Source organism: Arachis ipaensis, chromosome B6 (genome assembly GCF_059453495.1).
Source record: "Arachis ipaensis isolate K30076 ecotype BB chromosome B6, ASM5945349v1, whole genome shotgun sequence".
NCBI lineage: Eukaryota > Viridiplantae > Streptophyta > Magnoliopsida > Fabales > Fabaceae > Arachis > Arachis ipaensis.
The window spans coordinates 11754144-11772303 of NC_142441.1; the positions used below are offsets into that span (position 1 = coordinate 11754144).

General features: G+C 30.8%; 3 protein-coding genes across 3 annotated transcripts; 1 reads left to right on the top strand and 2 right to left on the bottom strand.

Moving 5' to 3' along the window:
• Positions 1-707: 707 nt before the first annotated feature.
• On the bottom strand, positions 708-1686 carry LOC107648027 (putative expansin-A17). The gene is made up of 3 exons (XM_016352054.3): positions 1522-1686; positions 1113-1434; positions 708-1020 (listed from the first exon to the last, which is right to left on the bottom strand). Exons 1-3 carry the CDS (start codon positions 1646-1648, stop codon positions 708-710), a joined length of 762 nt encoding a protein of 253 aa, XP_016207540.1. The 5' UTR covers positions 1649-1686.
• Positions 1687-7592: 5906 nt separating this feature from the next.
• On the bottom strand, positions 7593-8847 carry LOC107646007 (putative expansin-A17). The gene is made up of 3 exons (XM_016350178.3): positions 8649-8847; positions 8244-8565; positions 7593-8152 (listed from the first exon to the last, which is right to left on the bottom strand). The coding sequence occupies exons 1-3, from the start codon at positions 8773-8775 to the stop codon at positions 7840-7842; spliced, it is 762 nt and encodes a 253-aa protein (XP_016205664.1). The 5' UTR covers positions 8776-8847; the 3' UTR covers positions 7593-7839.
• A 4888-nt stretch (positions 8848-13735) lies between these two features.
• On the top strand, positions 13736-18081 carry LOC148554626 (uncharacterized). Its single transcript, XM_088490412.1, has 4 exons — positions 13736-14217; positions 14299-15583; positions 16800-17324; positions 18013-18081. The coding sequence occupies exons 1-4, from the start codon at positions 13736-13738 to the stop codon at positions 18079-18081; spliced, it is 2361 nt and encodes a 786-aa protein (XP_088346538.1).
• Positions 18082-18160: the final 79 nt, after the last annotated feature.

Genomic DNA, 18160 nt, shown 5'->3' on the forward strand with positions numbered 1-18160 from the left:
ATTTTCTTTTCTATAAAAACACAAGTAATTTTATTCACAAAACCAAGTTTACAAGAAATAATAATTTTTAATTTCTCTATTGCATTAACGGACTTTTAATCACTATATTCAATATTTATTTTTTTTACCAATTTTATCTTTTATACATGTTATTGCATTATTTATAAAATTTTTATTATTTCTCTTTATATGATTTTTTTATTATTTATTATTTATTTTTTTATTAATTTTTTATTTGAAATTATATATTTTTATAGTTATGATTTTTGTGTATTATATTTATTATTATCTTTTTATAATAGAATTTATTGATTCCATTAGGTAAAATAAATTAAACAAAAAAATTAACCATAAATAATAATAATAGTTAAAAATTACAGCGTACTAAAAAAGAGTATTAAAAGTACTAAAAATATACTATATAAAAAATATATAAGTAAAAATATAAAAAAAATTAAATATGTATAAAAAAATAACATTATAATTTAATATCATGTCCTTTTAAATAATTATCAATCTAAAAGTGATTTTAACTAATATTATCTAAATAATATTTATTTTATCAAAATCAATTTTAATATAAAGTTACCAAACATAAATCATGTTGACACAAACTTACTTCTACCCAAAATCAATTTTATAAAATTATTTTTATTTAAATTTGAGTTTTACAAACCACAATCCAAATCCAAACACACAGTGATTAATTAGTTGAACTGAACATTAGAGATGAAAGATTGGCCAAATTTCCAATTGGAGGGTGCTACATTATAAGCAATGACGGTTCTTCCATTGGTGAGTTGAACCATGAAGGACAAGCTCTGTCCATTGAGATAGCTTAAACTTTGCCAGTTAACACCCCAGTTCCTGCTCATTGCTTCCCACACATTCTTCTTTGACCCTTTTACCCACATTTGCCCTATCTCCCCAACTCCACCTACATTGCTTATCGTCACTAATTCGAAATAATCCCTTCCTTTGATGCTAAATCTTATCCCTCCACTCCTTCTACACCAAACTCTGCATAATTAAATATATATGTTAGGATTGGATTTTTTTTTTTAAATATATTTGACTAAATTATCGTATATGTTATACGAATAACGACATACTTTCTGTACAGTATGGGTACGATGCCGGCCTTGTATTTGGCAATAGTTAGAAAGGAAGGTTGAGACATGTCGAAGTGTGGTCTTGGAGGATTACACCAACCGCCATTGTCATTAGGGAGTGCATAGTTTGGAGGACAAAAGTTTGTGGCAGTAACTGTGATGAAAGTGCCCCTAAGACACCATTGCGGCACTTGGCTTGCATCACAAACTATCTGATAGCAACCGCCGCATGCCTTCCCGTCGTTAAACAGAACGGTACTCAGAGCCGTCGTCTTCGTACCGTAACCATCTGTGTACAGATTCCCATAGCCACATGCACCACCTACAACAAGAACTCACAATGATAAGTTAATGAATCCGAACAAAAAATATATCAAGATGAATAATCTTGATTATACAAGTTAGGTACCCATTGTTCCTGAGGCATCGGCTCCACCATAGAAAGTTGCATGAGCTTTCTGCCACGGTGCACATTCAACTCTATGTTGTGCAATGAATAACACTAAACACAATAATAAAAAGAAGAATGTTTTCATTCTCTCTATATATATCTCCGTTTAATTTGTCTAATCAAGCTAAGGAAATGTAACGTACTTGATTATTTTATGGCAAAATCATATGGTAATTTATAGAAGCTCACGATGCTTGTTGTCATTGTTTTTATTTTCATTTTAAAATAATCAGGATGACATAAAATTATCGAAACTAATTCAAGATGAGATAATTGTATGTTACAGAAATGAAAAGACAAAAGAAATGATATATGCATGATGAATGTAACAACTTTCTTTTATTATAGCATAAATGCATAACAGTGGATATTAAATTACTATAGGATTAATATTTCTCCCACTCATCCATTAATATCCATTATTCCGTTTGTTCTGTTCACTGTCAATTAATGTTATTTTTTATTAGTATTTGTTTTTGTTTTAATTATTCATTATATTTTTATAATTTTATTAAATTTGTAATTAAATTTTTATATATTTTTTAATTAAATTTTTATATTATTTTTAATTTTGTAGTTCGATCTTTTTGTATTAAAAATATTAAAATTAATAAAATATTTCTCTCAAAAGATAAGTGATCAAAAATTTAATTAGATTTTTAATTGTGAGTATTTTTAATTTGCAAAAAATATTACGTTAACTCTAATTTTTTATACTGACAAACACATAATTACAAAATTAAAAATAGTGTAGGAATCTAATTAGAAAATATATATAAAAACCTAATTAAAAATTTGGTGATACTATGAAGATTAACAGAATAATTAAATATTTATTCTTCTTCCTTTGTATGTATAGAATTTAGAATAATGACACAAATCAGAGTTATGTTTTCAAAGTTGAATATTGTAGTCATCTAAATTTTAAAATACAAAAAATAATTCTTCACATTTATTTTTGTCGGACAATATAATTTTTCTCCAATTTAATACAAAAAATAAACTAAAAAATAGTCTCTAATTTTTTTTTAAATCTCAAAATAATCTTTACAAAAATTTAAAAATTTTAAAATAGACATTTCAATTAAAGGAATTAAATTGGAAGAGATTGTATGGTCTAACAGAGATAAACATTAGAAATTGTTTTGTGTATCTACAAGCCTAAAAGACTGAAAGTAATTACATAAATCAACTTTTGAAAATTTAAAATCAGACACTTTAGTTTCTCATTTTTTAAAATACACAAAATAATTCTTAACATTTATTTTTTTTAATTTACACATAATTTTTTAAATCATAATGATATTTTTTTTTATTTTCTACGCCAAACATTATTCCAAATACGGTTTATATTCACGTCATCGTCATTATAGTCTTGGTTTGTCTTGTTTCTCCATTGTACCGATCTCTTGCTAGTTGGTACTAATATTTATTCCACTCCATATCAAATAATTTAACTTTTGATTTTTTTTTTCACAAATAAATATTTAATAAAAAAATTGGATAATATTATTTTTTACTATTTATGTCCTCTTTTGTTGTGAAATTATCTCTTATAAAATTATTTTTTTAATAATGTTAAACAATATAATAAAAGTAGGTGAATAGCTTTTTGAAAACGCTCACATATATACCCACACTAAATCAAAACTAAATTTGTATCCACACAAGATGTCCTCTTTGTGACAAAAGTATCCTGTCTTTAGAGGGTTGGAGTGCCACGTAAGATACTTTTGTCACAGTGAAGAAATCTTGCGTGTCTATCTAGTGTGAGTACATATATAAGTGTTTTCATCTTTTATAAATACAAATGGTCATTTATTCATAATTTTTTTTTATGTAGATGTACCTAATATTTTAAATATTAAAAATAAATTTAGTAAATATTTAGAGTTGAATTTGGACCAAAACAAATCCAATTTTATTCCACCTATAAAAATTCTTATTTGCAAGTTTGATTTTCAATTGGATCAATGCTGAAATAGCAATTTTAATTGATAGAAACTAATATATATAATAATCTCAGCATTTTTAATTGAATTATATTTGATAGAAACTAATATATATAATAATAGCGTAAGCATTAAACATATATCATATGAAAGAAAATAATTATTGTAGAATTGTAACTAAAGATAAATTTTTTTATTTTATTATCATTATCAACTACATAACTACATACATCAATCAATTATACTTTAATATGATGCAGGGTGAAAATGAAATATTTTTTATTAATATTCTTTTAATTAAAGTATAGATTTGAAGATGCTGGACCGCCTCCTCCATGGCTAGGTGAAAGTTTATATCCCTCTCCTCAAGTAGATGGACCTGATTCTTCAGTTGAAAATTCATGAATTTGTTTTTGAAAACTTCTTGAATCTTCTAAGTTGAAAAACACTCCAAAGTTCTCATCAAAGTACAAATATGAAGGCTTTATGTTTAAGTGGAGTACTATGTCCCTTTTTTCTATGGGATGGACCTGATCCTTCGAGAAAAAATTTACAAGTTTTTTTTTTGAAAACTATCTAAACTTGCTGAATTTTGAAACCCTCCAAAATTTTCATTAACATCGTTGATAAATTTGTGTTCTAATAAGTTTTTTTTACTACCTAAAACCACAAATATATTGTTCAACAGCATGATAGAAGCTAACAAGCTCATGATACTTGTTGTCATCATTTTCATCTTCATTTTAAAATAATCAGGATGACATCAAACTAATGAAACTAATTCAAGATGAGATAATGGTATGTTATATAACTGAAAAGATAGAAGAAATGATAATATATGCATGATGAATGTAACAACTTTTTTTTATAGCATAATAGTGGATACTAAATTACTGCAAAACTAATATTTTTCCCACTCATTCGATAATATCCATTATTCCGTTTTGTCTGTTGACAGTCAATTAATGTTATTTTTTATTAGTATTTATTTTTAGTTTAATTATTTTAAATTTTTATAATTTTATTAAATTTGTAATTTTATATATATATATATATATATATATATATATATATATTAATTAGATCTTTACACTGTTTTTAATTTTATAGTTCGATCTTTTTGTATTAAAAATATTAAAATTAATAAAATATTTTTCTCAAAAAATAAGTAAAAAAATTTAATTAAATTCTTAATTGTAAATACTTTTAATTTGCAAAAAATATTACGTTAACTCTAATTTTTTATACTGACAAAGACATAATTATAAAATTATAAAATTAAAAGCATTGTAAGGATCCAGTTAAAAAGAAAAAATATAAAAATTTAATTAAAAATTTAGTAATACTACAAAGATTAGTAGAGTAATTAAATATTTATTCTTCGATTAGCAGAATAATTAAATATTTATTCTTCTTTCATTATACGAATAGAATTTAGAATAATAACCCAAATTAGTGTTTAATATTTTTAAAGTCGAATATTTTAGTTATCTAAATTTTAAAATACACAAAATAATTCTCCACATTTATCTTTGTCAAACAATATAGTCTTCCTCCAATTTAATCCGAAAAGTAAACTAAAAAGCAGTTTCTAATCTTTTTTAAAACTCTCAAAATAATCTTTACAAAAATTTAAAAATTTCAAAACAGACATTTCGATTAAAAGAATTTAATTAGAGAAGACTGTATTGTCTAACGAAAATAAATATTAAAAATTGTTTTGTGTATCTATAAACCAAAATGATTAAAAATAATTACATAAATCAATCCCTGAGAATTTTAAAATTGGACACTTTAGTTTCTCAGTTTTTAAAATATATAAAATAATCTCTAACGTTTACTTCAATAATTCAATTAGACAACACAATCTCTCTTTGATAGTCACTAATAGTGACGGCTAACGAGAATCCAAACGTTAACTCGCACATATAACCATTAAGTGTGCACGTATGTGATGTGGACAAACCAATCCCTATAGAATGAAGTACAAAACAGTCATAAGAATTTAAAAAATATCAAAACAGCCTATAAAAAAATAAAAAATTTTTAAAATAGTTCTTTTGAATTATTTATATATAATTATTTTTAAATTAATAAATTTTAATTTCTAAATTTTTAATCTCTTTATCTCAAATTTATTTATTTATATATGCAATTTTTTTATATATAAATATATACCTAAATAGATTCCTCAAAAATTTTGAATCAAACGTTTTCGGTTTTACAATAATTTTATTACGTTGAGATCTTTAAACTTTACAAAAATAAAATATATAGGTCTTTCTGTTATATTTTTTAGAACTTATTTATTCAAATAAAAATAATAAAATTAACTAAAATAAAAATTTATATATCTTATTTTTATAAAATTAAAAATTTTGATATAATTAATTTTTTTAAAAAACTAAAATATTCAATATAATTTTTTTAATAATCTATTTAAATATATATTTTTTATATATTTTAAAATTTTAAATTATAAATTAATTATCCTTTTTCTATTGAAAATTGGACACGTAAAGTAATACAAAACCAAAGTAAAATGTTGAAAGCAACAACTGAAGCTGCTGGTGTCACGGCTTCACCGAAAGTGTCCCTCTATACATATACCAGTATTCTTTATATACAAGTGTTTTACTTATACAAATTAGAATTTAGATTTTTAAAATTTTAAATTTTATTTTAAAGAGTAAAATGTGATTGATCTCTCATCATTTATTTTATAGGTGGAATCGAAAAAAAAAATATAAGAGAAAAACCATTTAAAGGTGAGAGATCATACTTTATTCTCTAAAGCAAAAATTTAGTAGTGAGAGATCACTTCAGACGTGCCTCTTCTATTATATCGATTTTACGCGCTTCCTAATTTAACCGATTTTTCAATCAATGCATGCATATTCTTCTTTGTGCCGTTACTGCACGTTCTTCTTCTTCTCTTTTGTTATTGTGGTTACCAATAATACCACCTCCTCCTCCTCTTCCTCCTTTTTTTTGTATTAGAATTTTTTTCTCCTACTTTTCCCTCCTTCTTCTCCTTATCTCGTTGTTGAAGATAATGAATAATTCAAGTTCAGATTATCAATTGAACTTATTGTTTTGAATCCAATCAAATAGTTGAGGCGTGATTCGATTCTAGTTAATTGTTTTGTTAGTAGTTTATGATTCTGTAGGTGAATAATGTTTTATCATTGATGGTTTGAATTGAATGTAATGTAAAAGTTCTGCATTGAAAAAAATATTTTTCTGTTTTACAGTAAATTTGGGTGTAACACGAAGATATTTAAGTGTATTCTTTAAAATTTTTTTGTGTATGTGTGCTGATAAATTTTGTATAATTCAAAACTCTTCTTCTCCATCCTCCTTATCTTCTATGCTGCTTATTCTTCTTCTTTTTCATCATCATCATCATCTTTTTTTTTATTCTTATTTATCTTTTTTTTTTCTTTGTTTTATCTTCTCAAGTTTCTTCTTGTTTTACTCTTTTAACAAGAATAAAAACAAAAAAAAATCAAACAAAGAAATAGAAGAAACACATAATGGTATAAAATTACTTGAAAAAAGATGAACTTACATTCGTTCAACTAAAAAAAAGAAAAAAATAAGAAAAAAAATGCAGCATTAAAAAAAAATTTTTCTGTAATTTATAACAAATTTGGGTGTAATACGAAAATATTTGGATGTAATACGAAGATACTTAAATGTATTGTTTAAGAATTTTTGGTATATATGTGTTGATAAGTTCTTCATAATTCAAAACTTTTTCTATTTTTCCTCCTCATCTTTTGCTACTGCTGCTTTTTTTTTTCATCATCATCACCATTTTCTTCTTTTTTTTTCTTATTCATCTTTTTCTTTTTTTATTTTACCTTCTCAAATTTCTTCTTGTTTTACTCTCTCACCAATACCACCTCCTTCTCTTTTTTTTCCTTCTTCTTCCATTGAAATTTTTTCTCCTCCTTCTTTTTTCTTCTTCTCTTCCATCATCAGTTATTTAGTTATTTCGTTGTTGAGGATAATAAATAATTCAAGTTCAGATTCAATTGAAGTAGAACAAAATTGATTATTTTGAATCCAATATTATTTTCCTAACATATACTTTTTTATTATTTATTCATTTTTAACAGACTTGATAAATTACCACGGTAATATGATTACATCACAAACACTTATTGCTGAACAGGCCAAAATATAATACTCTTATCATATGGCTTTCTTGAGTGACAAGATTTGCTACATACCTGTTATAGTCATCAAATAGCTGCACACAATGTTTGAATTGTTGAGCCTATTTGAATGGATACAAGTGGATATGTATAGTGATTAATTAGTTGAACTGAACATTAGAGATGAAAGATTGGCCAAATTTCCAATTGGAGGGTGCTACATTATAAGCAGTGAGGGTTCTTCCATTGGTGAGTTGAACTTTGAAGGACAAGCTCTGTCCATTGAGATAGCTTAAACTTTGCCCGTTAACACCCCAGTTCCTGCTCATTGCTTCCCACACATTCTTCTCTGACCCTTTTACCCACACTTGTCCTATCTCCCCAACTCCACCTACATTGCTTATCGTCACTAATTCGAAATAATCCCTTCCTTTGATGCTAAATCTTATTCCTCCACTCCTTTTGCACCCAACTCTGTATAATTAAATATATGTTAGGATTGGACTTTTTTTTTTTAAATATATTTGACTAAATTATCATATAACATATACTAATAACGACATACTTTCTGTACAGTATGGGTACGATGCCGGCCTTGTATTTGGCAATGGTTAGAAAGGAAGGTTGAGACATGTCGAAGTGTGGTCTTGGAGGATTACACCAACCGCCATTGTCATTAGGGAGTGCATAGTTTGGAGGACAAAAGTTTGTGGCAGTAACTGTGATGAAAGTGCCCTTAAGGCACCATTGCGGCACTTGGTTTGCATCACAAACTATCTGATAGCAACCGCCGCATGCCTTCCCATCGTTAAACAGAGCGGTACTCAGAGCCGCCGTCTTCGTACCGTAACCATCTGTGTATAGATTCCCATAGCCACATGCACCACCTACAACAAGAACTCACAACGAATTAATGAATCTGAACAAAAAAATATCAAGTTGAATAATCTTGATTATATATGTTATGTACCCATTGTTCCTGAGGCATCGGCTCCACCATAGAAAGTTGCATGAGCTTTCTGCCACAGTGCACATTCAACTCTATGTTGTGCAATGAATAACACCAAACACAATAATAAAAAGAAGAATGTTCTCATTCTCTCTATATATATCTCGGTTTAATTTGTCTAATCAAGCTAAGGAAATGTAACGTACTTGATTATTTTGCTGCATAAAATGGCAAAATCATATGGTAATTTATAGAAGCAGTTGAGACAGTGGAACGAACAACGAACTAGTTCGATAATCAATCGGGTTCAAAGTATTGAGAAATAAAAATAGTATCGAGAGTTGACCAAAAATGTCAAATCTCGCTCTTGTTTTAAAAATAATAGTGGATAACATGCCTTAAAGAAGTAGGGATAATGGTAGGTATATATAATCATGAAATAAACTAATTTAATTAATTGGTTTGTATGCATAACACGTTTAATCATTTCTAGGATCCGTGGTACGTAGTTGGTACAAATACAATATAATCAATCAAACGTAGTTTCCACAACTTGCGGCGGTAAACCCTAACATGCATTTATCATATAATAATTAATCCTATAGGCCAACCCACTTGGATGATAGCTTATCCAACATATATTACAGAAATTAAATAAACAAGATGCTGTTATTCCGTACTTATACATAAATGGTACACGCAATAATGAAAGATAAAGAACGAAACTATGGGTACCTAGCAGGTACGTAGTACGTACATTGTAACATGCAATGTCTTAATATTATTGATATGTATTTGTAGTTGACTTGATTATCTGTTGTTTATCAAGAAATGGACATTTTTTTTATGTTATATATGCAGCTATTGTAGAAGAGGGCTAAGCAACTGTTATTAATAAGTCAGCTATAATACATGTGTTGTGGCATGTTTCATGGAATTAGTTGGAGTCACAAGGCACATGGCACATGGCACATGGCTGATGCCATCTTAACGCTATTTCCGGTTATACATACCACATTCTTCCATGTTCAAATGTCAATTTCACATTGCACATACATTCTGCTTCTAAGGAATTTGGGATTAGTAGTATGATACAATCAATATCGTTAAACGTTTAAGCATTATTTTGATATTTGTATTTTCTTAATATATAATTAACACACACATTTTTTAATTAAAAAGTAATTTAAACATAATTAATTAATAATAATCATATTTTTATTCGAACGTTTAGAGTGATTGGTATTTGTATCCATAGTGAAATTAGTGATATTATGGTTAAGAAATTAGTGAAATTAGTGAAATCAATACTTTTCAACCAATAAATCTGTCAATAATTGAACATTAAAAATAACATGAAAATTTATGTACAACTATCTTTATGTGAAGTTGCTAATTAATAATGATTAGATGAATTGACATATTTGACTAAATTATTATTTAACAACTCTTATCTATCAACTTTATACGAAAATAATTGCATATCAATTTTTACTTAAAATTAAATCTTTAAAACTAAAAACAACAAAAATATCTAAAACTCAATTAAAAATAACATTTGAAAGTGAGATAAAGCAAAATCAATTTAGGGTATAATATTTAAGATTTAATATTTAATATTTATGGTTTAGATATTATAATTTACGATTTAAAATTTAAAATTTAAGATTTAAGATTTAGAATTTAAAATTTAAGATTTAGATTTTAGAATTTAGAATTTAGAATTTAGGATCGTGAGCAAGGAGGTGAGTGAGCGGTGGTGGCCGACGACAGTGGGTGAGTAAAATTATTGTACGTAGTGTTGGAAAGAAAGAGAAGAAGCGAAAGGATAAACAAATATTTTTAAAAAAAGTAGTGAGAAATTGGGTTTGTTTAGTTATTGGTTAAAGTTGGTTTTCAATTTTTGGATTGTGTTGTTAATCAGTAACTTGAATAGCTGATTCTTGTTAGTTGGTCATAAACAGTTGACTCAAGCGAATCATTTTGGAACCAAAAATAACACTTTAATTCCAAAGCAGACATTTTTGGGATGCCGAATCCAAGAAAAAGCATAGTTTTTGGGCTGTCAAAGCATATACCTTTGTCATATATATGAAAAGTTTTGGAGAAGAAGACTTGGGCTATTAAAACTAAATCCTTGTAGTGAACGAAATAGGGCCTTCAGAAGCTTATGACCCAATCAATTAGCGCACAGCCATGAATTGCCCTACATCAGACCAAATCTTAATATGTTGTATCCGGTCCGAATGTTGGTGATAGTCAAGTAGTAGATAGAACTCTTGTCTGGAAGACTTCTGAAAGAAAAGTTTAGTTTGAACAGAAAAGAGCCGTTGTAAAAGTCTCTCTCCGTACAGTTTTTGTTTCTTAAGTTGTGACCACCGTGATGAACGGTGAAGGGAGTCCAAAAGTAGGGGTGTCTATCGATCGAATTGTATTCGTATATTCGCGGTAAATATCTGCATCCGATCCGAAAATTATGGATATGATCCGATCCGCAAATTGATCGAATCGGATCGGATCGCAGATATCTGCTTTACATCTGCGTATTCGATCCGTGGATCTGCAGATCCGCACTATAATAATTAAAAAATAAATAAATATATATATGTTTGGTATTATATTTACTTGTTTGTATGTTTTAGTTAGTAATTATTATTCATATATTGTATTATTTTATTTTTGTTATTTAGAGAGAGTTTGATTAAAAATATTTTAGGAATAAATAAGTTTAAAAGTATGAAATAAATATTTTTATCGAATTCTTTTACATAGAAATATGATTAAAAAGAGAAGGTTTAATTATGCGGATATATCCGATATCCGATCCGATCCATAAATGTGTGGATCGGATCCGGCACTAAAAAGTGCGGATATCATATCCGATTCGATCCGCAGACACCCTACCCAAAAGGGCATCCTCATGAGCACCAGCCCACTGCAGAAGAACAAAATCAGCTGAACATGAGTATAAAGAAGGTCAGAAAGGACGGAGAGGGATTTACAGGAACTCATATCTTAGTTCCAAGAGAAGAGAAATGGATGATAGACAACTTAGCTGCTAAGAATAGTTTGAAGACTAGAAAAACCTTTGCCCAAATGGTCAAGGGAGGTCCTGCAGAACATCATATGGAAGAAGATGAGCTTGAGGCAGAGGAGGAAGAAGAAGATCACAGAAGAAAGGAACCAGAGACAGAGCAACACAAACAAAAAAAAGACAATATTAGCGACAAAATCAACTCAGAGGGGATAAGAGTTGAAAATGTAGAAGAAGGTTTATATAATATTGTTATAAGTGAGACTTTTGAGAGGAGACTATGGAAGCCCTGGTGGAATACAATAATAGTAAAGCTTCTAGGAAGGAAAGTGGGATATGCAGCTATCAAAAGAAGACTTGAGAGTATGTGGAGCAAGAAAGGTACCATAGATGTCATTGACCTTAGCAATGATTTCTATTTAGTAAAATTTTATGCTAGCGAAGACTTTGATTATGCTCTGTTGGAAGGTCCTTGGAAGATATTCGACCACTATCTCACAGTGAGACTCTGGGAACCCAACTTTAATCCTATGAAAGCCACAATAGATAGAATCACTGCCTGGGTGAGACTTCCAGGATTACCTATAGAACTCTATGACAGAACTATACTGAGGAAAATTGAAAATCTGATTGGTAGGACAGTTAAAGTTGACAACAACATAGCCAAGATGAGCAAAGGAAAATTCGCTAGATTATGTGTAAAAGTTGACTTAACGAAGCCGTTGATGGGAAGATATATGATCAATGGAGAAGACTACCAGGTGGAATACGAAGGGATACATCAGATTTGCTTTACCTGTGGAAGAATAAACCATGATCAGATTAATTGTACAATGAAAAAGCAACAAATAGAAACAGCAGCCAATCAAAATGATGAGCAAAAAACAGGAACTGGAAAAGATAAGCAAAATGACACAAACATAGAATCATCAAAAGGAAGTGAAGAAGGAAATGGGAACACAAACATGAAGGATAAAGGAAAATAAATAGTGGCAGATAGCAAGGAAAATTATGGCACTTGGATGGTCGTTCAAAGACCAAAAAGAGGAAAAAAAAGGAGGCAAAGATGAATTTAACAAATATGGGGGAGAAACCAGCAAATCAAAAGAGAACCAAAACAGTAGAGAAATTCACACAAGATTTAGAGTTCTACAAATAGAAGAATCAACAATGGAGGATGAAGGGAAGAAGGAGAATGAAAGCCAAGAGAAGAACGGAGCTAAAGGCAAAAATTATAGGGAACCAAAATCCAACAAACAAACAGAAAAAAGAATTAAAGGCAAACAAGTGCAAGCAACAGAAAAAAACTCACAAGGCAGCATCGAAAAAGGAACAAAAAATAATACAACAATCAGAGAAGAAACACAACGCAACCAGAAAAATAACAAGGAGCATAATAGAAGTAAGGGAACATAATCCCACAAAGAGATCACCAAGAATATATCCAAGACCCATTATGAGGAAAACTGGGTTGAGAACGCTATAGCTACTCCAACTCAAATGGAAGGGGAAATGGAACACTCAACCCAAACAATGCTACAAGAAGGGAAACCACCTGATCTAACAGCTATGGCCGAGGATGGAAAGGAAGACATGGAGATGAAAAATGGGGAGAAAAATCCAACTGAGAGTTTACTAAAAGGAGTGGATTTCACCACACCAGAAATCAGTGTTCTTAGAGACACAGAGATGCAAATAAACTAACCTGATTTGTTGATCGGGTGAGGGTTTTTTGTTTTCCTTTTCTTATCCTTTTTTTGTCTCTATGATTACTCTAGTTTGGAATGTAAGAGGTGCAGCTAGTGATGCTTTTAGGCGTACCTTCAAGGATATGATGAAGCAACATAAACCAGATTTAGCTATTTTGTTGGAAACTAAATGCAGCGGTGATAAAACAAAGAAAGTTATACAACATTTGGGTTTCACTAATTTCATCATTGAAGAAGCTCAAGGTTTTGCAGGGGGTATTTGGATTTGTTGGAATAGAAAGGACCTTAACATAACTAAATTCGAATCACATCGATAATACATTCATGTGAAAGTCCAGTATCAAAGAGATAAGGAATAGTTTTTGATGGCGGTGTATGTTAATCTATACAACCAAATGAGAAATCAGCTTTGGCCTAAACTTCTAAACATAGCAAACTCGATGGATGGAGATTGGTTGATAGCCGGTGACTTTAATGAAATTAAGGATGCTTCGGAAAAAAAAGACGGAGCGGCTTTGGATATGAGAGCATGTAACAACTTTGTAAATTGGATCAACAGATGTGGGCTGATTGACTTAGGCTTCATAGGATCAAGATTCACGTGGAAGGGTCAAAAATGGGATGGGTATGATAGGGTGTTCAAACGACTGGATAGGGCACTCTCTAACCCTATGTGGAGAACCAGATTCCAACAAGCAACAGTTGAAGTTCTTACTAGAACCAATTCCGGCCATCACCCTCTTCTTATCAAATGTGAAAAAAAAAAAGAAATGGTGTTTATACTAGACCATTCAGATTTAAAGCCTGTGAGAGTTACATCTGGATTTTCAAAACTGCCTAAGAACAAGTTGGAACAAAGAAAACTCTCTACTAACAGCTATTGGAGAACTTAAAAAGACCTACTGAAGTGGAATAAGGAAATATTCAGGAACATCTTCAAAGCTAAAAGAAGACTTCTCAACAGGATTGCGGGCATTCAAAGAAGTAATACGTATGGAGTAAATCCCTATCTAGACAAATTGGAGCAAGATTTGAACAAAGAACTAAATGATATACTAGATAAGGAAGAGACATTTTGGATGCAAAAATCAAGACAGGAATGGATAGTAGAAGGAGATAGAAATACAAGATACTACCACACCAAAACCATCATCAGAAGGGGAAAAAACATAATTCAAAAGCTTCAGAACAAAGAGGGAAACAAGATTGAAGAAGAAGAAGAGCTAAAAGCACATGTCCTCAAACACTTCCAAGACATATACCAAGAACAGGTAAATATCAATCCAATTGATAATTTATCAGTTTTGATGCCTAATTTCAGTACCTCTAATTGTAGGAAACTCATAGCTATGCTGACAGAAATGGAGATAAGAAGAGCTATTTTCAGCATCGGATCGCTCAAGGCACCAGGAAGTGACGGACTTTCATCTCTCATCTACAAGAATAACTGGGAAATAATGAAAGGGAAGCTGTGCAATTTCATCTACTCCTGCTGGACCAAACCAAAACAGATAAAACAAAGCAACACTACCCTCTTGACGCTTGTCCCTAAGCTCAACAACCCTGAGTTTATAAGTCAATTTAGACCTATTGCTCTTTGCAATGTGTGCTACAAAGTTATAACCAAAATCCTGGTTGATAGAATAAAGCCTCACCTTAATGACAGAATTGCAGCTCACCAATCTAGCTTTGTTCCGGGAAGGAAAATCCAAGACAACATTGTGATTGCCAAGGAGATGATGCACACCATGAGAAGAATGAAAGGAAAAAAGCAACTTATGGCCATCAAAATTGATTTTGAGAAGGCATATAACAGGGTAGATTGGAACTTCATGATGAGAAGACTTCAAAAATTTAATTTTCCAAGTCATCTAGTCAATTTAATTATGAACTGTGTCCAAACGGTTTCTTACAGCGTCATTTGGAATGGTAATAGAACGGAAGAATTTGTGCCTAAAAGAGGCTTGAGACAGGAAGACCCCATCTCTCCCTACCTGTTTGTTATCAGTATGGACAAACTTTTCCACCTCATAGAAGACCGGGTTCAGAGAGGTTTATGGAAGGCAATTAGAGTGGGAAGGGAAGGACCTGACATATCCCACCTTATGTTTGCGGATGACCTTCTCTTGTTTGCTAAAGCAACAATAGATCAGATTAAGGAAGTGACAGGGGTGATTGAAACCTTTTGCAAAGCATCTGGACTGAAAATCAATGTAAAAAAATCCTCCATTGTTTTCTCTAAAAGAACCAATATATATGGACATCCGGGATGAAATCACTAAATATTCGGGCTTTAAAGAATAAAGGGACTTAGGCCGCTACCTGGGGGCTATGATCACTAGCAACAGAAAAGGGAAAGAGAACTTCAAGGACATACTAGAGAGAGTCCATAACAAATTGAAAGGGTGGAAGAGTAAGTGCTTATCACTTGCGGGAAGACTTACACTAACTCAATCAGTGTTAAGCCCAGCTCTTAATTTCAGCATGCAATATGAAAGAGTACCAAGAGAAATCTGTTTAGAGGTGAAAAACTGCAGAGAAGCTTTATATGGAGAGATGAACCAGATAAGACGAAAATGCATCTCATAAGTTGAAAGACCCTTTATCAACCGAAATATTTGGGAGGACTAGGATTCAGAAGGCTCAACACTATGAATGATGCTTTCCTACTAAAAAATATTTGGCAAGCTATGGAGAATCCGGAAGCACTTTGGGTTCAAGTCCTTTCAAATAAGTACTACAAAGAAAATAGGTTGAACAATCTTATGCAAGCAAAACAAGGAGACTCACCCTTTTGGAGAGAAATTATAAAGCTATGGCCTACGTTTTTAAACTACTCTATTCACTACATTGGAAATGGATTATCTACATTATTTTGAAAGTAAAATTGGTTAGAGAATAAAGGGATCCTCATAAATAAAGCGTTAAATCTGGACACTGTGGATGCTGAAAGCTTAGTGTGGGAATGGACTAAGCAAAATGGCAAATGGGACATAGACAGACTTAATCAGAACTTGCCTCCTGAGATTGTGATGGAAATTATATGCAAACCACCACCTCAGACAGAAAATGATGACGATAGAAGAGGGTGGAGACTGTCTCACGATGGGAATTTCTCTATTAACTCTACCTACAAAAAACTCAGAAATTGGCCAAGTGAGGAGAAAACTGTTTGGAAACAACTTTGGAGTTAGAGAGGTCCACAAAGAGCAAAAATTTTCTTATGGACAGCCATGCACAAGAAATTGATGACAAATCAAAGAAGAGCCAGAATTTTTAGAGGAGCAGGGGACTGTACGCTATGTAATGAAGGACAAGAAGACATCTTTTATGTGCTGAGAAATTGTCCGAAGGCTTCAACAATTTGGGTGAACCTAGTTAAAACAGACAAAATCCCTAATTTCTTTCAATTAGAATGGGATAATACAGCAACTAATACAGCAACTGGGGAAAGATGAAAAGTTAGACTGGAGGAACGTGTTTATTACAGCTTGTTGGAGAATTTGGCAATGGAGGAACAAAGAAATTCATGAACAACAGTATAGAAGACCAATGCAACCATATGCAAAAATTAATAAAGAAGCCAAGGAAATTAAAAGAGCGCTTGAGAAAACTTACCTCGGACAGAGAAGAGGAAGAATTGAGAGGAATGTTCGATGGAACCCTCCACCGGCAGGATGGATCAAATTAAACTCTGACGAAACAGCTCAGGGCAACCTAGGAACTATCGGCTGTGGAGGAATTCTACGGGATGAGGAGGGACGCTGGATAGCAGGCTTCTCTAATAAAGTTGGAGTTGGAACAGTTTTCATGGCGGAACTCTGCAGTGTGAAGAAGGGATTAGAGATAACCTGGACAATGGATTTTCGAAAAATTGTGGTAGAGATAGATGCTGGAGCAGTGATAAAACTCCTCAACAAGGGAGAAAGTTTGGCCTCCCACCCTAATGCTGTGGTCAGAGAGATATATGAATTAAAAAAAAGAAATTGGAATATTCATTTTATTCAAATATATAGAGAAGGTAATATGTGTGCAGATTACCTGGCAAAAAAGAGTTTAACAATGGAAGCTGATTTTATTTTTTGGGATATACCTCCTTCTGACCTTAGGAGGATTATTAGTGATGATGAAAGAGGGGTTACCTTACCCCATTTAGTTTGTATCTAGGTTTTCTTTTGGGCTTTTCAGCTCCGTTTCATTACCAAAAAAAAAAAAAGATAGAACTCTTGTCTATATAGGGTATAGTATATGCGAGTGTAGTTTAGAATTAGAGGTTATTCAATTCATTCGATAAAAACAAAAGAAAGACTAAATCTAAGCTGCACTCACCCCACCTTAAAGTAAATATAATTGTAACTAATTTGGTTGGTTCAATAGTTGGTTATTAATCCGTTTAAAAAAATATTGGAAGATTTAAATTCTACCTTATATATACAGTACCTCATTAGTTAGTGGCAAACTCTTAAATAGAACTCTGATTTATGATAAATTAGTCCTTTATCTATTAAACAGAAAAATATCGTAAGAAAAAAAAAAGATAATTGTAAAGTGTCCTTTGAGCTTTTAGAAGTGGGTATTAATTAGACACTTAATATGATTTTGGTAAAAATTTGTTTCACTTTATTTTTGGTAACCTCGACAGGGTGTTGAATCAAGTTTGTATGAAGATTTCAGTTTGGAGAACAGATACGACTTTTCTAAAAAAGAGTGACACAACTAGAAAATTGCTTAATACAGACAGATTTAGTCTTTATTACAGGCGAATTTTTGATTACCGACAAAATTACCAA